Raw genomic sequence first — 22,019 nt, forward strand, 5'->3', positions numbered from 1 at the left:
CAATAACTTAGCCTGTAATTTTAAGTAGAGAAGTGTTAGGTTGTGTAGGAATTGGGCTTCATGCCTTCATCCACAGCAAATGGGACTTCTGGTTCATCAGAAACATCTGAACATGAGGGCCCCAGTTCAGGCTCACTCAAAGGCTCTGTAGGAGCAGACATGTGGAGAACCAAATCAATTAAATCATCTACACGTCTACTTCTATGCTTCCTGGAAATGTGCGAGTCGAAACTGGATGAAACTGTGAAGCTGCATCACAGTCTCTGAATGGACATTTGATTTCCAATCCATCTTTTGTGTGTGTCTTCAAATGCTGTAAAAGAGAGGTTACAGTATCACACCTGAATGCACAAGACTGAGCCACACACTTTAAGGCTGTGTCCACTTGCTTGCAATGCAATCCTGCTGATTTGTGCTCTCTACTCTCTAAACTTCTAAATTACAGTGTCATACTGTGAACATTAAAGTGAAATCCTGTAAAGTGATAATACTGCAATGTAGAGTGACATTTTACAGTTGACTATTGTGAATTCTTGGTCATTTTTTACAGTGTTCGAGTTCTCATGGAAATACTTCGTGTATGGATTCTGCTTCAACAGATTTTGTTAGGCTTAAAGGTGCATAACACTTTGTAAACACAGATTGGAGACTTCAGACCGGTATCTGATCTGGGAATCCAGTTGATATTGGGGCCCAATGCAGATATTGGAACGGATCGGATCAGTCCCATCTTTACAAAACATGTTCCCTGTCGTGCATTCCCCCCACACACCCACTTATTTATCTGCTATCACATGTTTTCATTGAACTTGATTGCACTGTTATTTTCTAATATAAATCTGTTGACCTTGACAGGACTAAGACAAATGAAATGAGGCTAAAAAGAGTCTCAGAGGAAGAAGTGGGAAGATCGCCTTCATGAAGACTCAACTGTACAAGAGGATCTGTGGTAAGTTTTGGTTTTATTACAAAGTTTCAAATTATTGACTATAGTAAGTATAAGAGTTAAAGCTCGTCCATGCTTCACATGTCCGTGTTTCCACGTCCGCTTTGCAGCCTCCGTCCACCGATGTGGACGAGCTTCCTGCTACGTTCTGGGCTCAGCTGAGCGTTCCATGCAGGCCGCTGATCCACGCATCCTGGAGAAGCTTTTCCGGCTCTACAGACTGTTTCTCTGCTCCTGTGTTACAGATTATTTATAGGAAATGAAGCACATTGTCAGTACATTATCATATAGTGCTAAAGTTTATTTAGACTTTTTATTTTCTGTTTCTGAATGGCGGGGCGGCACCTGAGCGATATTTCACTTCTGTCTGCAGAGCTCCTCCTCCCTCCAGACAGTCTGCTCTCTGTCTGAGTTTTTCACTCTGGTGTCTCTGTGTGGAGCCACTATCGTCACTTTTTCCCTCATGTTTTGTTTGCTGTGGCGCTCTGGCGCATGCATATAGCGGCGCGACCTGCGCAGCGCGGTCACAGAGTCTGGCTGCTGCGCAGACGTCCGCGGATCGGTCAGCGCGGACCCCAGCGGACAGGAAGTCATGACGATTTTTATGTCACGCGAACCAACGCGGACCAACGCACACCCACACGGACACGTGGAGCCTGGACGGGCCTTTAGTTCATAACTAAAAAAGACGGGCCTAGAACCCTAGAACCCTAGAACCCTAGAACCCTGCCCCGTCACCTTTTGTGCCACTTTGATAAATAAAAAGCAGATTTGTGTGTCGAGTTTGTTATAACTTGGGAGTGTTTGCTAATACTGATCATCTGTTTCCCCCCCCTTCAGACACTGTCCTCCGCTCATTCAGCACAACTGGAACCAAAGTCAATGAATATATGGCCAAATATTTCAAGTATGCCCCAGAGCGGATGGGTGGTGGAGGCAGACAGAAGTCGGGGAGATTTCCCTGTCTTGCTGCTCATGGCAGCTTAACACTAATAATAGTAGACTTAATAAAAATAATAATGAATTTCATTTATCATGCACTTTACATTTGTAAAACAAATGTCAAAGTGCTAAAACTTGAACTGGTTAAATAAATACCTTCAGATATGTTGGGGTGTAGGAGTCAAATCTGTGTTGTAAAAAGTCCATGCTGATCCCCACGGATCACTTCCTGTATGGACATGTTGCTCAGTTCGTTTGGGCTGTTCATATTTCCATTTGTTTTTCATTGTTTCAAATAAATTTGTTGGATCACTTTATCAGAATGTTTGTGTCAGTCTTCCTGGTCTTGCCCTGACCGATTGGCTTCTTCCTCGGTGACTGTCCATGTTGTCACATTCAAATGACGGCTTGGCGGTTTGAGTAAAGCAGATGAGACGTTTTCTCCAAGATGATTATTAATTAAACTGAGATTTAATACATCAGTTGGTGGAGCCACTTAGCTGAAATGCAAACAGATTTTACAGATAACCACTTCATGATTTTTTTTTTTTTTTTTTGCACTGTGTTTTCAGGAGTTTGTAACAAACTGTCCGTCTATTTAAAGGTGTTTGCCATGACTGGAGCTTTACTCTTGAACTCATCAATATTTGGCAAAAACAGTCGATCCAATATATATATATATATATATATATATATATATATATATATATATATATATATATATATATATATATACATACATATGTATGTGTATATATATATATATATATATATATATATATATATATATATATATATATATATATATTACTGCGTCAAATTATGTGAAAAAGTAGGACTTTATAATGACGATGAAATATCAATGTTGATTAGATTTGCAAAATCTAAACAAAATCCAGCATTCAACACTGGCAAATTCACCTATGCTGAGAAATGTGATGTTAAAATGACGGTGTGGTTTCAACATTGACCAGATTTGCAAAATCTAAACGAAATCCAACAGTTATTCACCGCTGGCACGCGACGTTGATTCAACAGTGACTCAGCGTTAAAATGCCAGCTGGCGAGGTTCAGTATTTGGGAATTATGATGTGATAAGAAGAGAAGATAACAATATTGTTAAACGGACAGGAGAAATGAAAGAATCACTGAGTCGCTGGCTGTGCAGAGATCCGACTGGTCTAGGAAGAGAACTTTTATCAGAAACAGATGGTCTTTCTCAACTGATCTACCCATGTCATTCACTCCATATCTCAAACCATTTTCTTCAAAACACAATAAAGTGTATATATAATATAATATAATATAATATAATATAATATAATATAATATAATATAATATACACAATTTATGATGAATATGATTACATACTATATAATCATTCACATTATTTGACAGCATGGTTAACAACATTTCTTGTTCACCTCCGTATGGAATACAGAATCCTCCTGCACCCCCACCACCGTCTCCACGGTGACGCCCCGCCTCCTCACACACCTGCTCACACCTCACACCTCTTTTAACTGATGTATTTTTATCTTGTTTTATCTGTAGCACTTTGAGATTTGGAGTCAAAGCTAAAGTGCATTACGAATGAAATCTATTATTATTACCTCCGCCAAGGAGGTTATGGAATCACGTTGGTTTGTTGGTTAGTTGGTTTGTTAGCAAGATCACGGAAAAAGTAATGGACGGATTGCAATGAAACTTTGTGGAAAGGTGGGTCTTGGGCTAACTTAGAATCCATTAAATTTTGGTGATGATCCAGATCACTGTCTGGATCCAGGAATTTTTTAAAGGATTCTTTATCAATGAGCGATAGGGCGGTCTTTGACATGGTTGGGCAGGCCCGCCAATAGGGGGCCTGTGCGGCGTGCGCGTGCACGCCGCATGCAGAATGTTATTTATGTGCTTCGACGTGCGCCTCGCCGGGCCAGTGTTGATTGTTGCTTGAGCGTTGCAGCACGTAGTGGGGTAAGAAACCTGGGAGTTGTGGGCGTTCACCGGCGTTAGCATTTGGCTAGCGGCGTTAGCATTCGGCCGAACCTGTTGTTGCTGTTGCTCGGTGACTTACAGCATTGGCAGCGGCGTGGTGCATGGTGTCCATCTATTTTCAAGTGTTGTGCTTCAAAGATGAGAGTTCATGTTCACTTCATGAGCACGTGACGCTTTGTTTACGTTTGAGAAGACTTGTGGATGTGGGGCTCATACTGCAGGCCCAGTAGGCGCAAAGCATTCTGGGAAATGTAGTTTTTGATTGATTTCAGCTGTCTGTTATTTAGATAGGTGTTGCAAGCTTTCTTTGCTTGAATAATGATTACATTCATGTAATTGTATTGTGATGGTTTATTTTTTTTTATTGTATTTCAGGTTTATGACCTGTGGTCATTTTGGCTGAATAAACAAAAACAAATGACAAACACGAGTCATAATACAGTGTGTGTTAGAGCTATTTACTAGTCTTTGAGTATTTTTTGAATATTTTCTAATTTATTTTTTGTTTGTGTTATTTCATAGTGTTTATTTTGTTTAGATTTATTGTTTGTTTATTTTGCATGTTTGGTTTGGGTAATTGGCACATTATTTTCTGTTAGGCTTGCTTTTGTAGAGTTAATTGGTACCACCTGCACTTGGAGGTTATTTAGGGAGGTTGCAGGCAGAGGATCAGCGTGCACCTGGGGGGGGGCTATGGTTTTTTACCAGCGCGAGAGAAGCAGCAGGAAGTGATCGCTCCAGTTGTTTGCTTGCCTTGGAGAATAAACCATGACAAACCTCACTGGAATTTTGTTAGACTATGCTTTCTTTGGCCTGCGTAAACCACGACCCGGTGCATCAGTGGCAGTTTGAAGTTTGAGTTTTGGTTTTTGATTTTTGTTGCATTTTAGACAGATAGCCACTACAGTGTGCATCCTGTTACATATGGTGTTTTTATTGTTGTTGGTCACTGATTTGACCTGTGGCGGAGGTCTGCGCTCTCTGAGTGCCAAATTCTATTATTATTATTATCTAGTTATGTTATTATTATTATTATTATTATTGTTGTTGTTGTTATTTCTGTGGTATGACAAGCTGAGAGCACATATTTAGCTCTGCCAGTGGAGGTAATGTAATTGTCGTGGTTTGTTTGTCTGTCAACAACATAACTCCAGAACTAAGACACGGATTACGACCAAATTTCCACCAAATGTCTGTGGTATTTATACACTGTGTAAAGTTTGCATTCCGTTAAGTTATGTTACTAATTATTTCATTTTGTTATTTAATAAAGTAATTCTTTGCTGATCCGTCATCCTGCCCTTCATTCATCATAAATCTGGGCCCCAGAGCTCCTCTTGCCTGGAGCCCCAGGGGTCTAGAAACGCCCCTGTGCGCCGGTGGGGCGTCACTTTTCAAAATAAATGTCGTGTTTTCAGATCAGAAGTCTCATTAAACACTCCTCCGTCCACGTTCTTCAACTTGTCCGCTTCGATGGAGAAACAGTCAATCACAGAAGTGAAATGGCTCGAAGCACTGCAGTCTGGAAAGGTAGAAAACGGTCTGAGAGAGTTTGTAAAGTGTTGTTTTTGCTGGATTTCACAAATTCCTGTGCTAAAGACAGTGTGTGTGAGGAGTTGGTGATTAAAGGCAGCAGCTGCTACTGTGAGGTGTTTCATCCTTCAGTTTAGTAATGTGGGCTTTTGGTTTGGTTTGTTTGTCAGTAGGTGAAGCACTTTTTTAAACCAGCAAATTTCTTAAATCATTCTTTTTTTGTTGAAGGTTATTTTCGATCAGAATAGAAACATTTTTTGGGTCAGTTATTCAAGATTTCATGATTTGGCCGCTCTGCTCCAACTCTGCTCTGCCAACACAACAGAAGTTCAGGCTCACAACCTGCTCTGATGAGATCTGCCTAGCAACAGGCAGCTCGCCCTCTGATTGGCCGATGAGCGCCAAAACACTTTTTCAGCGTTTTCCGTCTTTTGAGATTTTAGTTTCTTTGATGAATATTCCTACACTCTCAAATCATTGTGCCATTGTGGTTTATGTTTTGACTTTTATTTTATGATTTTTCATTTTTGTTTGTGAGTATTTTTTCCATTGTTATTTGGAAATTTCAGTTTTTGATTTCAATTTTCATGCTTTTCTTGGAATGTGGGGATTTAATTTCTATCTTATATATTTCATTGCTATTTTTAAAGCTTTACATTTCCATTGTGATTTACTGTATGCATTAATTTGTTGTTTTTTTTTTGTAGCTTTTATAAGTTTTCATTTCTTTTTTTTAATGTTTTGTATTTACATACAATAAAAATACTTTATCAAGCCAGAGGGAAGTTCTTTTGAATAAAAATGAATAATTTAGTGGCGCTGCGTTCACAGACGGCAGCAGTAGATCTGAGTGCGTAGCCGCCGCGGTCCTTGAACGCAGCGCCGCCCCGTTTGTCCCAGGGACCGTGAAGGCATCTGGCAGCGGGCAGAAGCAGGAAGCGGAGACCGAGCAGCAGACGCTTCGAGCGGAGTCACTCCGGAGGGAGAGTCGGTCCTGAAGGCGAATAAAGCTGGTCCGGGGAGCGGGACGGGGTCCGCCTGGACGGTCAACATGTCCCCCCTCTTTCTGCTCGTCCTCTTGGGGACAGCTGTGGCGGTAAACTGCGGTAAGTTCCTCCTTTATTCTCAAACCCGGGAAAGCGAAAGTAAAAACACCGATGACGTCTTTAAAATTCAACCTTGTTTTCGAAGTTTTTCCTAAAGTTTATTTTCACAAATCGTTTCTGTTTCCAGAATGTTATCATTAATTAACACATTATTCAGAATTCCTGTTGAAATCCATGTAAATGTCCAGATGTGACTCAGGGTGAGATTAAAATATAGATTTCCTGTTTTAGAAACAACATAAAGTCTTTATTTCTCTTCCTCTCAGTGTTGTTCTCTCAGATTTTACTGTTTAAACAGAGTGTTTGTGAAGCCAGCCTCGGGAAGGTGTGGATTCTGTCCAGGTGTTTTTATTGCAGGTGTTGTCAAAGTTATCAACCCCTGCCGCGGGAGCGCGCGTCCCTTCCGCGTTCACAGATCAGTTTATCTTGATTAACACGCCTGGATAGAGAAAACTATAAAAACAGTAAATAAACTTGTGAAATCCAAATTTCTCCTCAAATCTTCGTCTTCTTCGAGCCTGTTTCTCAGCTTTTCCAGAGGCGAAGTCGTTCATCAAACCACTGAGTTAAACCCGACGGCCAGAGTCGTCAGAGGAAAGTCAACATTTACTACTCAGTCAGTTAATTATTAGTTCCAATCTACACCCGAGCAGGAGGCTAATACAGGTGTGTTCCAGGTGTTTTCCTGGCTCCTTTTCACTGTGGAGCCATATCAACCCTCGTGGTGATTTTTGGTGTGCGTTTACGTCTGTGGAGCCGTCAGTCGCCGTGACGCTGTGGACCAACCACATTTTTCAAACACTTTTCACAACAAGCTCCGGCTGTTGTTTGTTTCCTCTCTCATGCTGGAGCTCAGAACTACAGCGTCTCCTTCTCGGTTCAGGTGTTGTCTCCGTCTCGGTGTGATTTGTTTGACGGTGTTCAGATGTATTGACGCTAGGTAACAAGTCCGTCATGCCTCGCCATACTTTTACATACAGACACCATTAAAATATGAAAATTTTTCCGTTTTTGTCCTCTGTCCAGATGTGAAAACCTCATTTAAATATCTTTAACCACATTTAAACTGTGAGCTTCAAAGTGAGGTGAGAATTTCAGCCGTTTCTGCAGTTTAGAATGGGAGTGTACTGGAGAGGCTCTATTCAAACCGAATAATCCTCTTTCATCTCTGAGGCCACATTTCTGGCTCAGTTTTCCCAAATTATACATCAAAACGTAGGTATTTTCCTTGTGATTCTCCCAAAATGTAAATTTTCTCTCTATCTCAAACAGTTCCCTCTCCAGATGCATCTGTTTGAGGAGAGTGCAGAATTTTCTGATGCTCACAGTCAAAGCATTTAAATTTAAACATACAGACACCATTAAAATATGAAAATTTTTCCGTTTTTGTCCTCTGTCCAGATGTGAAAACCTCATTTAAATATCTTTAACCACATTTAAACTGTGAGCTTCAAAGTGAGGTGAGAATTTCAGCCGTTTCTGCAGTTTAGAATGGGAGTGTACTGGAGAGGCTCTATTCAAACCGAATAATCCTCTTTCATCTCTGAGGCCACATTTCTGGCTCAGTTTTCCCAAATTATACATCAAACGTAGGTATTTTCCTTGTGATTCTCCCAAAATGTAAATTTTCTCTCATCTCAAACAGTTCCCTCTCCAGATGCATCTGTTTGAGGAGAGTGCAGAATTTTCTGATGCTCACAGTCAAAGCATTTAAATTTAAACATACAGACACCATTAAAATATGAAAATTTTTCCGTTTTTGTCCTCTGTCCAGATGTGAAAACCTCATTTAAATATCTTTAACCACATTTAAACTGTGAGCTTCAAAGTGAGGTGAGAATTTCAGCCGTTTCTGCAGTTTAGAATGGGAGTGTGCTGGAGAGGCTCTATTCAAACCGAATAATCCTCTTTCATCTCTGAGGCCACATTTCTGGCTCAGTTTTCCCAAATTATACATCAAAACGTAGGTATTTTCCTTGTGATTCTCCCAAAATGTAAATTTTCTCTCTATCTCAAACAGTTCCCTCTCCAGATGCATCTGTTTGAGGAGAGTGCAGAATTTTCTGATGCTCACAGTCAAAGCATTTAAATTTGACCTCTCAGTTCTGGAGAAACGCCTTTTGTTCAACCATGCAAACTGGGTGAAAAACTGCTGATTCACTGTCATGGCTGCTGAGAGCAGCTGGTCTCCATGGCAACAGACACACCTGCTGAGTGCAGCTGGTCTCCATGGCAACAGACACACCTGCTGAGTGCAGCTGGTCTCCATGGCAACAGACACACCTGCTGAGTCTCTGTCATGGCTGATCTCAGCTCAGAGCTCACAGTGAATATGGCGGGGTTACACACACACACACACACACACACACACACACACACACACACACACACACACCACACACACACACACACACACAGATTACTGTTGGTAAAAAGTAATATTTCCTCTGGAACCTTCCAGTTTTCCAGAACAGTTTCTGTTTTATCGTCTAATGACTGAATTGTTGGTGCAGAAACTGCTTCTGGTGTAAAATATAGATCTCAGGATGGTTTTAGTGCGGCGCAGTGTGACGCGTTGCCAGGTTGATGACCTCTGACCCTTCAGTCCTGTCGTCTGGACGAGGCTTCAGGCGTCTAACAGAAACGACTGTGTGGTTTCCAGAGATTCAGAAGCTGACCTACATCTACACGGCTCTGTCCAAACCGGTGGCGCTGCCGGGCATCCACGAGTTCACGGCCATGGGTCGACTGAACGACAAGATGATCGACTACTTTGACAGCAGCAACCAGCAGAAGGTCCCCAAGCAGGACTGGATGAAGGACAGGCTCCCGCCCGACTACTGGGATAAGGGGACGCAGTCCCGGAAGAGCAAGCAGCAGTGGTTCAAGGTCAACATCGACATCCTGATGAAGAGAATGAACCAGAGCGAGAACGGTAAGCTCCGTCTCGTCTCCGTCTCGCTGTCCTCAAAACGAGAAACCAAACCTACGCTCACTTGCTTGCCGTCTTCCCTCAGACGTCCACGTCCTGCAGTGGTTACACGGCTGCGAAGGCGAGCCGCAGGACGACGGCTCGCTGAAGTTCGTCCGCGGCGTTGACATGTACAACTACGACGGGGACGACTTCCTGTCCTTCGATGACGAGCACCAGGTGTGGGTGGCCCCCATCGCGGCGGCCGAGCCCACCAAGAGGAAGTGGGACAACGTGCCGGTGCTGAAGGAGTACACCAAGGGCTACCTGGAGAAGGAGTGCATGGACTGGCTGTCCAAGTTCGTCACGTACGGAGAGAAACAGCTGAAAGAAGCCAGTAAGTGACGTCCAGGTCGTCTGTTCTTCAGCCAGGCAGGGAACGTACCGCAAAGACTCTTATTTAATAACCCGACAGGTTTACGCTAAGAATCTGCTACAGTGACGCCAAAATCCTCCAGAGTCCAAACCAGACCTCACCACTGGTGTGCATTGATCACAGGGTCTTAAGTCCTTTGTATGCTTCTGCGTCGCAGCAACGCAGAACCTGCGCCATCGACGCATACCCTACGCTAGGGCTTAACGCGCACCTTCCAAAAATCCTAACCACGCGTCGTGTCGACACGTGGTGACGTGAACGTCGAGGGCTGTGATTGGTCCACTCAGAATGTAGTTTCCGGGTCTTTACGTCATACCCGTTCTCGTCGTCGACTGGTTTAATGGTCGGACAGACCACCTCCGCAAACGTCTCCTGCATCGCCTGCGCAACAATTGGAGTAACATTATCTGTTGTTCCACATTGATGAGCTCCAGCTCCAAACACAGCTGCTCTGTTGCCATTGTTGCCTCTGACTGACCGGGAGAGGAACAGCAGACCCGCGAAGAGCCACCCACAAATAAACAAACACCGCCACGCCCGCCTAGCGGCTTGGCGGTGAAATTGCAGAGGAGGGTGTTTCCTTGACGCAGAAGCAAGATATGTTCTGTGATGGCGTAGGGTATCTGGCGTAGGTGCGGCGTCGTAGTGACGGAGAACCGTAAATCAGGCTTAAGTTGTACCTGCCTTACAGGTGTGTCTCGGAAACTAGGGTTGCACCGATACCATTTTTTGGTAACCGATACCTAGGCCTGTCACGATAGTAAATAAATCAATTAATCGCACGATAAAAAAAAAAATTAGGTCGGTAAGTTTTCCAGGCTCGATAAATGTACATTTTCCAAAGACACTCGAAACGTCTCATACAGACTCCTTTCGGCTCTGTAGTGTAATGAGGATGATGCACCAAAATTCGGCCACCGAAATTTTTCGGCCGAAAATGACTCAAAAGTGTATTTTCGGCTTTCAGCTGAAAGAAAAAAACCGAAACAACACGGCCGAAAATAATTGGTGATGACGTGGCGGTAATGCTAAGGCAAACCTTTTAATGCCTCATGTCTGCTGTATTAATGCCTCAAATCAGGTTTTAAAATTTATTTAACTTTTTACAGCTCATTTGCGCAGCGTCACCTCTCACACTCCGCGCACTCGTTTCCCTGATAAACACGCACACACACACCAACACACACAAAATAGTTGTGTTATTAACCGTCAATAATAATCAAGAACATATTAAAATTTGTAAAATAAGCCCCCCCCCCCCCCCCCACCGTCCAGTCCTCACCCTGCTCATTTGATTCTGGGACTGCAGGCTCCACAGGACAAAGGTATTTATTTAGAAATATGTCTGTTCTAAAATTAATTTTTGGAAACAAAAACACTTGGTTTGCTGTTCTTTGATGGAGGATATGATATTTTACCTGAATCTGTAACTGGCCCTCTGGAGATCTGCAGTGCTCTGCTGTCAACTACCGTGTTCACTGTTGTGTTGAGATTTATTGCATTAGTTTATTTATTTTTTACACCATTTTATGTTGTTATTATTTAGTTGTAAACTGACAGCAGCCTGCAGTAATTCTCTATAACCGGAGGTGACGCGTGAGCGCTTCCATGCAGGTTCTGCTGGACTGTAAAGCAGCTGGAGGTTGATCCGGCATTTTTGGGGCAGGATTACATTTGTTTCGCTGTTTGTCCCGCGGCTGTTCTGACTCTGATTCAGAACTTTCCTCCTCTTCACTCCAGTCAAGATCGCTGATGTCCGACACGTCTCCGCCATCCGACTCCCCCTTACTGACCTCCTGTATCTTTGCTAAAGCTTCTTCCACCTTATATCTCTTATTTATGCCTCTTTTTATTGTCTTTCTTTTGGGATTTGGTTGATATTTTTGGCCGTCTGTCTGATCGTCTGCTGTCAGAGCTAGCTCCCTGTTCAGATGCGGCATATGAACCAAAACAAAGCAATCGCAGAAAAAAAGCCCCGCGAAGTGTGTCTTTTTTTATCAGCTGTCTGTGAGACCGCTGTTGGCCTTTGGAGGTATAAATGCTTTGTAATATTATGTGTGTCATTGTTAGGGCCTTATTTGCTTCAGAAAAACAGTTTCCTCATTTTTCGGTTTCGGTTTTGCCAATAATTTTCATTTCGGTGCATCCCTAATTGTTGCATTAATTAAAAAATTGCAAAAACAAAAAAAAAGGCAATATTATCGTTTATCGCAATAAATTCTGGGACAATTAATCGTCCAGCAAAATTTGTTATCGTGACAGGCCTACCGATACCCTGCCGATACCACGCTGATTGAAAAAGAACTGAATAGAAGAGCAGTTTTTCTTCTAATTGTGAAGAACGGTCACGTCCTCTGCCTCAGCCACCATGTGGAGGCAGTGTTGCTGTTTTTAAACACTGTTGCTGCACAGCCAGCTGATTTTCTCCCCATTTACTACATACTGTATTTTTTGGGCCACAAGATGCACCAGAATATGATAATGTAACGTCCAGCAGCATGAAGGGAAGATGAGTTGGATTCTTAATGCTAGTTTATTAAGCTTCAGAACTTACTGTGGTTGTAACCACGGCAACACAGCAAAACATCCATCCATCCATCCATCCATCCATCCATCCATCCATCCACCACTTATCCAGACTGGGTCTCAACAACAGAAAAAACAGCTGAGAGACAGCTCTCTAGTTTTACCAACATGTGAACACATGCTGGCTTCCTGGCCCCGCCCCCTGCTCCCTCCCAGCCACTCAGGCACAGCGGTTGCATTCAGGTTACTTGAAACATAGGAATCACAGAACTCAATATACCGGTTAAAAAAGAAAGAACTACATCAAAGATGCTACAAAAGTAAGTCCGTAATTAATAATGAGGCGAATTAAGCAACGCCAGTGTGGGATCCGCCTCCTCTGTTGTTTTTTTCTGCAGCTTGTGTTCCAGTGGCTGCACTACGGCCTCTTAATGTTACCATCGACCACACTGCAGGCTCCTGACTGCCGCGGCTGAGCGGTTCATACAGAAAGCGTAGCGAAGAGGATGTGGAACGATAGGGGTGGGCGATATGGCAAAAATGTCATATCACAGATTTTTTTCAATTAATATCACGATCACGATTTTATCACAATTCTTTTTTATATTGATTTTTCCAGACTAATTTTGCAAGTTTGACCATTTTTTCCCCCCATGTTAAACATATAAAACGTATAAAATGTATTTAAACATGTAAAACCCTAAAAGAAAAAGAAACACAATTTAAGCTAAAGAAACTGGCTTTATGGCTCATCATCCCATTAAATCAAGACGTTCCACTAGTTATCAGACTACAGGGTCGTTTCAGCTGTTAACTTGATGGTAGGTTCACTAAGTGTCTTTTCACATTCTGTGACTTGTTGTATATAAATCCCTCATGCTAGCTTGTGAACTGCTGGCGGTAGCTCGCTAGCTAGCATTAGCATCGGTGCTAGCTTGAGCGTCTCTCCCCTCCAGCTTGTTGGGGTGTTTCTATGGCGGCTGATCTCTGCCTCCCTACTGCTGCTGTAAACCAGCTCTGCCTGACCCAGCCTCCTCCCAGCCTCCACCCAGCCTCCACCCAGCCTCCTCCCAGCCTCCACCCAGCTCCACCCAGCCTCCACCCAGCCTCCACCCAGCCTCCTCCCGCCTCCTCCCAGCCTCCTCCCAGCCTCCACCCAGCCTCCACCCAGCCTCCTCCCAGCCTCCTCCCAGCCTCCACCAGCCTCCACCCAGCCCACCCAGCCTCCTCCCAGCCTCCACCCAGCCTCCTCCCAGCCTCCACCCCAGCCTCCACCCAGCCTCCACCCAGCCTCCTCCCAGCCTCCACCCAGCCTCCTCCCAGCCTCCACCCAGCCTCCACCCAGCCTCCACCCAGCCTCCACCCAGCCTCCTCCCAGCCTCCACCCAGCCACCCAGCCTCCACCCAGCCTCCTCCCAGCCTCCCCCCAGCCTCCTCCCAGCCTCCACCCAGCCTCCTCCCAGCCTCCACCCAGCCTCCCCCCAGCCTCCTCCCAGCCTCCACCCAGCCTCCCCCCAGCCTCCTCCCAGCCTCCACCCAGCCTCCTCCCAGCCTCCACCCAGCCTCCACCCAGCCTCCTCCCAGCCTCCACCCAGCCTCCACCAGCCTCCACCCAGCCTCCACCCAGCCTCCTCCCAGCCTCCTCCCAGCCTCCTCCCAGCCTCCACCAGCCTCCACCCAGCCTCCTCCCAGCCTCCTCCCAGCCTCCACCCTGCCTCCACCCAGCCTCCACCCAGCCTCCTCCCAGCCTCCACCCAGCCTCCTCCCAGCCTCCACCCAGCCTCCACCCAGCAGCAGCTCCAGGCAGAGAAGCTCCACAGCGCTCCGCTCCTTGTTAGCTGCCTTCACGGCCCCGAACACAGCGCTGGCTGTGGCTGCGGTTTTTTTGGGGGGTTTTTAATCATCGTTAATGTTGCTCCGCACGTATTTATTATGTATGTGGATAACTGCACTAGAGAGAACATTTAGTTGATATTATCTGAAGCTTTCAGGTAACATCATCACTCCAAAAAATATTATAGGTGAAAAAACGAGAACGTGCCGACAGTTCAACGATCTCTCTGATTTATGAGATCGTCCCGACATTATAATCCTTAACGATCTTATATCGTCATATCGCACACCCCTATGTAACGATGCTGATTGATTAAAATAGCAACGTATTTACTGCGGACGGCAGAGCGGAACGACACACATTATGTGGAATGTCGTAGTCAGCCTGGACCTGTACCTCCAGTCAGCTCCTGTTACCCGCCTCAGCTGCTCGCCGCTCCGCTGGACCTGCTCCTGGAGCCCGGCGGCTTTCCTCACTTCACCGGGAAACTCGGTTAAACTCCAGACTCAGTCTGCTCCTGCTGGAGACCAGCTTCATCTCGCAAAGACTCATGATGCTAATAAAACTCCTGTTCTGCTCTTCAGACTCAGATCCAGGCTCTGTAACAAGACCTGATCCTCACTGGGATGTAAAATCACTGCTATCATTCACTGAAAAACAGATCACACAGCGTGAATGTTGAAGAATGAATTCACACGGCGGTGCGTTCAAGTGCAATATGAAAGTCAGTCAATGGCATCGGCGTGTTATTTGTGAGTACTCACCGATACCAATACCAGCGTTTTAGTGCGGTATCGGTGCAACCCTATCGGAAACGACCTCACAGTGTGATCCACATCACGATGTTTCATATAGTTCAGAGAGAAAGTCCAGGTAGAGACGATACAAGCTGCAGTAGACCTTCAACAGATGGTATGGACCATTCAGAGTAATAGAGTACTGTTTGATTGTAAATGTCCCAAAATCACTGTTCTTCTTTTCCCTGAAGAACTTAGTGAAGCTTTATTTCCTGCAGTGGAAAAACAAACTCACAGTGACTGAAACACGAGGGATGTAGTTCCCTGAATCCACTGGAACATGAGGGATGTAGTTCCCTGAATCCACTGGAACATGAGGGATCTAGTTCTCTGAATCCACTGGAACATGAGGGATCTAGTTCCCTGAATCCACTGGAACATGAGGGATCTAGTTCCCTGAATCCACTGGAACATGAGGGATCTAGTTCCCTGAATCCACTGGAACATGAGGGATCTAGTTCCCTGAATCCACTGGAACATGAGGGATCTAGTTCCCTGAATCCACTGGAACATGAGGGATCTAGTTCCCCGAGTCGTCGATGGTCAGATTGCGTCACTCTGAAACGTTTCCGTCCCCAGAACCTCCCCAGGTGTTCGTGTACGCCACCCCGTCAAGAAGCGGACAACTGGTTCTGAGGTGCATGGCCACCGGGTTCTATCCCAAAGACATCTTCCTGCAGATCAAGAGGAACGGACGCGTCCTGGAACCGGCCGACGGCTTGGAGACCACCGGCGTCCGTCCCAACGAAGACGACACCTTCCAGAGGAGGGACTGGGTGGAGATTCTAAAGTCCGACCAGTCTGATTACACCTGTCAAGTCTTCCATGAAGCATCGAGTTTCTACATCGAGGAGTCTTGGGGTAGGAGCCATTAGTCTGAGTCCAGAAACAGGAAGTGAATTCAAAACCTGCTGACGTTAGTATGATGAAATTTCACAGACATCCAAAATTCCAAGCCGTCTTTGAACGCCTCAAGACTGCTAGCTGATAGCACAACAGCTAACGCTGTCGTTCCTATCGTAGCAGGCGGGGCTAAGAAGGTCACACATTTCTATTGGCTGTGGAGTGAAGACACGCCCCCTCGTGCTCTGAAAGGAGTTTATTAATGATCCCTTCCGTCAGTTTACTGTATTTTGAAGATTATTGGAGTTTTCTGAGGCCAATCAACAGCTAGCTCGTAGACGAGATGAAGAACTGGAAATGTGTTTTTGTTTGGAGTTCTCAGGAGAGAATTCATGAGGATGTTCTGTGTTCCAGATCGCAAGATTGACGAGTCGAATGAAACGCCTGATGATTCCTCCACCGGGGTGATTGTCGGGGCCGTGGTCGGGATCCTGGTCGTGGTCGGGTTCATCGCTGTTCTTCTGGGGGTTCTTTGCAAGAAAGGAATTCTCACTCCACCATGCGGAGTAAAGAGGGGCACGGTTGCTAGCGTAGCATGCTATCTCTAGCCAAGTCTTGCTAATGCTACCAGGCTGAGACAAAGGAACTGAGTTTGAATGTAGCATGCTGTCAGCGGCTAACGTGTGCTAATGCTAGCTTTTCATTTAAAAGATTGAACACGGCATAAACTCATAAACTGGATCAAAGTTTAAAACTAGAAAAATTTGCAGTTCCTGAAGAAACTGCAAGTGTGAATGCTGAGCTGAAAATGCTGAACTGTAATGCAGAAAAACGACTAAGAAAAGGTGAAAACCCCTGAAATAAAGTAGAAAAAGGTAGAAAAACACTGAAAAAGTTGAAAAGGTTTGAAAACACTGAAAAAAGTTGAAAAGGGTTTGAAAAAAGTTGAAAAAGGTTGAAAAAGTTTGAAAACACTGCAAAAAGTTGAAAAAGTTGTAAAAGGTTGAAAACACTGCAAAAAGTTGAGAAATGTTGACAAGGTTGAAAACACTGCAGAAAGTTGAAAAGTTTTAAACACTGCAAAAAGTTGAAAAGGGTTGAAAAAAGTTGAAAAGGTTTAAAAACACGGCAAAAAGTTGAAAAAGCTTGAAAACACTGCAAAAAGGTTGAAAACAGTTGAAAACAGTTGAAAAAGGTTGAAAACGCTTGCAAAAGTTGGAAAAACATTGAAAAGTTTGAAAAAACGCTGCATAAAGTTGAAAATCGTTGAAAAGTTGAAAAACGCTGCAAAAGTTAAAAAGGTTGAAAACGTTTTGAAAACGCTGCAAAAAGTTGAAATCATTGAAAAAGTTGAAAACACTGCAAAAAGTTGAAAAGGGTTGAAACACTGCAAAAAGTTGAAAAAGTTTGAAAACACTGCAAAAGTTGAAAAATCGTTGAATAAGTTGAAAACACTGCAAAAAGTTGACAAAGTTTTGAAAAAGGTTGAAAACACTGTAAAATGTTGGAAAAGTTTGAAACACTGCAAAAGTTGAAAACAGTTTGAAAAAGGTTGAAAAAGTTTGAAAACGCTGTAAAAGTTGAAAACAGTGAAAAAGGTTGAAAAAGTTTGAAAACGCTGTAAAAAGTTGAAAATCATTTGAAAAAGTTGAGAAACGCTGCATAAAGTTGAAAAAGTTTGAAAAAGGTTGAAAAAGTTTGAAAACGCTGCAAAAAGTTGAAAAGTTGAAAAGGTTGAAAAAGTTTGAAACACTGTAAAAATGCGTGAAAAAGTTTGAAACCACTGCAAAAGTTGAAAATAGTTGAAAAAGGTTGAAAATGTTGAAACACTGCAAAAGTTGAAAAAGGTTGAAAAGATTGAAAAAGTTTGAAACCGCTGTAAAAAGTTGAAAATCATTGAAAAAGTTGAAAAACGCTGCATAAAGTTGAAAAGTTGAAAAGGTTTGAAAAAGTTTGAAACCGCTGCAAAAGTTGAAAAGTTGAAAAATGGTGAAAAAGTTTGAAAACACTGCAAAAAGTTGAAACAGTTGAGAAAGGTTTGAAAATGTTGAAAACACTGCAAAAAGTTTGAAAAAGGTTGAAAAAGGTTGAAAAAGTTTGAAAACGTTGCAAAAAGTTGGGAAAAACTTTAAGAAAGTTGAAGAAACAGCAGAGTCAGTGTCAGAGTAACAGAGGATCAATAGAGCTCCAGTCTTAATGGAAAGTCCAGACTCATCAAGCAGCAGCCAGCACAACAGGTGTGTCTGTTGCAATGGAGACCAGCTGCACAGCAGCCAAGACAGTGAACCAGCAGTTCTTATGGAGTGGCCATGGTTGAGAAAAATGTCATTCCTCAAGGACCCGAGGTGACATTGAAAAAGATGTTTCACAATCAGATTCAGAAGTCTTTCATGAATGTAATGGTGCAGGAATCATGTCTGTGGGATCATCCATTCAGCCACGTGATGGTACGAACATGAGCGAAGTTTTGGATTTGAGTGAGAAAATCCTCTCCAAAATGCATTGGAGCGGATGGGAGAAAATCCTGCGCTCTCCTCACAGAAATGCAGCTGGAGAGAGAACCGTTTGAGATAGAGACAAAGTGACTCAATTGTACGGGTCACAACAAAATGGCTACGTTTAGAGAGGTAATTGTGTAGATTGAGCCAGAAATGTGCCGTACGGACGAGAAAAGAATGTTTTTTTTGGTTTAAATCCAGAGCCTCCTGCACTCTAAATTCGAATCTCCCACTCTAGCTTTTCCATACCACCCATTGTAAACTCCAAAAACGGCTGAATGCTCTCCGTACTTGAAGGCTCACAGTTTAATTTGGTAAAGATCTGAGCATGATATAACATACCTCATAGAGGACAAAATGCCTACATTTTTGCAAGTAAAATGACGTGTCTACGTCAAAGTATGACAAAGTTGTAAGGGGTCAAAGTTGAAGGAGTTGAAAGGTCAGTTGAAGGGTTTTCCCATTGACTTCAATGTTAAAAATAATTTTAAAAAGTTGAAATATTTCAAAAAGTTGAAAAAGTTGAAAAAGTTGAAAAAGGTTGAAGAAAGGGTTTATAAAGTTGAATATTTTAAAAGTTGAATGGTTAAAATCGGTTAAGATTTGAAGAAGTTATAAGGTTCCAAAGTTTGAAAAAATCTCCATCCGTTAACATGGGGCAAAAAGTTGCACAAAAGTTGAAATATTTCAAAAAGTTTAAAAGCTATGAAAAAGTTGAACATGTGCCAGAAGTCCTTAAAAGCTGCACCATTTGTATATGAATGGTTCAAATCGGACAAGATTTGCAGGAGGAGAAGCGTGTCGAAAAAACGGCGGAAGACGTCAGAATAATATAATAATAATAAAGAAACAGGAAAATAAACGTTTGAATGCCTCAGGCATTCACACAATAAACGTCTAAAAGGAATCAAAGTCAATCATGACCTGAAGCGAGCTTTCTGCCTCCCGGGGTCCGAGTTCAGATGGCTGGTGGTTTTTAAGACGTCATGATGGGTAAAATCGTCTCGGTTCTCTGGTTTACAGGAAGAGAAGGAACCGACTCAGGTAAGATGATGAGTTCTATCGACCGTCGCTGCTCTGCTCATGTTCCTGTGATGTCCTGACGATGATGAGACGACCTGTGACCCCGGATGGAAACCGTTTGTTTTGTGTCTGTCACAGCTGCGGTAGCTCGAACGGTAAGTTCCTCCTCTGGAGATCAGTCCAAATGAAACCATGCTAACGCTAATGCTAACTGACGTTAGCATGGTCAAACAAAGGAAGGTGCATGTGGTGAGTGAGAAACGGCCCTGTGTAGTGTTTCAGTGTGTGTGGTGTGTGTGGTGTGTGTGTGTGTGTGTGTGTGTGTGTGTGTGTGTGTTTTCAGGAAGCGTGGGTCACCCCTCTCATGAATGGTAAGTTAGTTTTTTCTCTCTGGACAGAGACCAGTAGAGACGAGCAGGTTGTTGTGGTGCAGCTCTCTGATGTGTGTGTGTGGTGTGTGTGTGTGTGTCAGTGTCAAGCTGGTGTACCGACGACTGAGATCCCCAACGGTCAGGGTTTTCCTCCACTCACAGTCACAACATGAGATACAGTGTCACTGAACAACCAAGTCCTAATGTGTGTGTGTGTGTTGTGTGTGTGTGTGTGTGTTATAGGCACCATGGAGCCACTCTGTCCGTCCCTCTGATGACTGGTGAGTGTTTCCGGACACAGGAACACCGTGATGATCCACAGGCTCCGTTGGAGCATCTTCCTCCTCGAGCCGGTTCTGTCGGGTTCCACGCTGGAAACTTCTCCCCGTTGGTCTTCAGATAGAATCCATTGGGGGTGTCAACGTTGACAATGGGAACCGGGACTTCTAACCGATGTGTAACCGGTTACACGTGACGTCAGATTTATCTTTGTTCTGTTGCAGTAGCGCTCTATGACCACTAGAGGCTCTGTCTCATTGAATACTCTGCCTCACGTCCCATTTAAATCAGAGCCGTTAGCAGTTCTCAGACTGAAGGGCCGATTCAGCTGTTGATATGTTCACTCAGGTTTTCTCACATTCTTTGATTTGTTGTGTATAAAATCCCTCATGCTCGTTTGTGAACCTGTAGCGGTAGCTTTCTATCAAGCTACCTAGCGTTAGCACTGATGCTAGCAGCAGCGTCTCTCCCTCCAGCTTGTTGGGGTGTTTCCATGGCGACTGCTCTCTCGTAGACCCCGTGCTGCTGTTATTAACCAGCTTTGCCTGACAGCCTCCACCCAGCCTCCACCCAGCAGCAGTTCCAGTTAGAACAGCTCCACTCCGCTCCGCTCGCCGTTAGCTGCCATCGCGTTCCCGAGTCAACTTGAAGGGAAACACTGACTGTGGCTGCGTCAGGAAACATCGTCACTCCTAAGAATATGACATGCATTGGTGAAAAAGAACAGAGTGGGAACGTTACGTGAACATGTTTCCTGATGTTCCTGAACGGTTGTGATTTATTTTCTGTGTTCACGTTTCCACGTTGACGCCCCCAGAATCCATCGAGTGACAGAAGGGGGAGCTGAGGGGGATCAGTACTCCAGAACTTCAGAAGAACCGAGCAGATCAGACCGATGTGTCCAGTGGTTCCAACCGTTGTTTGCTTTGTTCTCAGCAGGTTCTCAAGGTTCTATGGGAACTGGATCAGACTCTGGTGTCACCTGTGAGTATGAGACCTTCACAGTTCTTCAAATACCCAGAACCTTAAGATGACATGTTGTAGAACCCTGTCATGCTCTAGATCTGTCCTGTTACGGACTCGATCATCTTCTAGAACCCTGTCATGCTCTAGAACGCTGACTTGTTCTAGATCTGACATGTTCCAGACCTCCTCCATGTTCCAGATCTGTGACAGGTTCTAGAAGTGCCTTGAATTCCAGATTTCTGTTGTGTCTGATCTTTTGGTTTTACGGTTCCATTTGAGAAACTAAAGAACCGTCTGTGAGAACGAGTGACGATCCGTTGATCTCTGCAGCCGATCACTCGAGCAACAGCAGTCGAGACAACGACAACCAATCGGGGAGTTCCCAGTGACGAGATGCCGGCCTGCGGGGAACACGGACAGAACCGAAGAACCTCCAGAAGAAACCCTGACCCTGCAGCTCGTTCGTGTTTTGGAGCCAAAATGAACCTGAAGACATTTAAAAAGCTTAGAGTTCTGCTGTGGAACGAGTCCACTTACCAAAAATAAATCCTCCAGTGATTCAGTCGCTCAGCTGAGCCTCGTTAGAATCCAGAACAGCAGAACCACCTCTGGTCTTTCAGTGTTCCTTCAGCTGTCAGTCAGATCAGCCCGTGTTCTCAGCTCTGCTGACTTTATTAAAATTACACAATGAAACCTGATCTGGACTCTCTAAACCCTGATCTGGACTCTCTAAACCCTGATCTGGACTCTCTAAACCCTGATCTGGACTCTCTAAACCCTGATCTGGACTCTCTAAACCCTGATCTGGACTCTGAAACCACCTGGTCTGGAGCTGTTTGATGTGTTTTCCCGATAGCAGAAGGTGTTTTGTGTTTTTATCAAGTTGCCAAAAATGTTTTTTGCAGCTGACTTTGGTCAGTTTTCTTTCTGCCAGCTGGTCTCTCGTTCAGCGTCTTCCTGACGGGAACGAGCAGCGTTTTCATCTCTTTTCAACTGAACTAGAGCACTGTCC

General features: G+C 44.1%; 1 protein-coding gene across 6 annotated transcripts in view; it reads left to right on the plus strand.

Annotated features, from left to right (window-relative positions):
* The first annotated feature begins 6,322 nt into the window (after positions 1–6,322).
* Positions 6,323–22,019, plus strand: part of LOC115409192 (H-2 class I histocompatibility antigen, Q10 alpha chain-like) — a 60,015-nt gene continuing 44,318 nt past the window's right edge. For 3 of the 6 annotated variants that reach the window (XM_030120245.1, XM_030120246.1, XM_030120248.1), the window contains exons 1-3: positions 6,323–6,523; positions 9,186–9,458; positions 9,541–9,831. In XM_030120245.1, the coding sequence (XP_029976105.1) occupies positions 6,469–6,523; positions 9,186–9,458; positions 9,541–9,831 (619 nt within the window). In that variant the 5' untranslated portion in view covers positions 6,323–6,468. Of the gene's footprint in view, positions 6,524–9,185; positions 9,459–9,540; positions 9,832–15,606; positions 15,889–16,284; positions 16,436–19,389; positions 19,413–19,529; positions 19,547–19,734; positions 19,763–19,863; positions 19,901–20,005; positions 20,044–20,980; positions 21,026–21,337; positions 21,850–22,019 lie in introns of those variants that run through there. The other 3 variants (XR_003933909.1, XR_003933910.1, XM_030120247.1) reach the window with 3 other exon arrangements.

Source organism: Salarias fasciatus, chromosome 22, assembly GCF_902148845.1.
Source record: "Salarias fasciatus chromosome 22, fSalaFa1.1, whole genome shotgun sequence".
Classification (NCBI taxonomy): Eukaryota; Metazoa; Chordata; class Actinopteri; order Blenniiformes; family Blenniidae; genus Salarias; species Salarias fasciatus.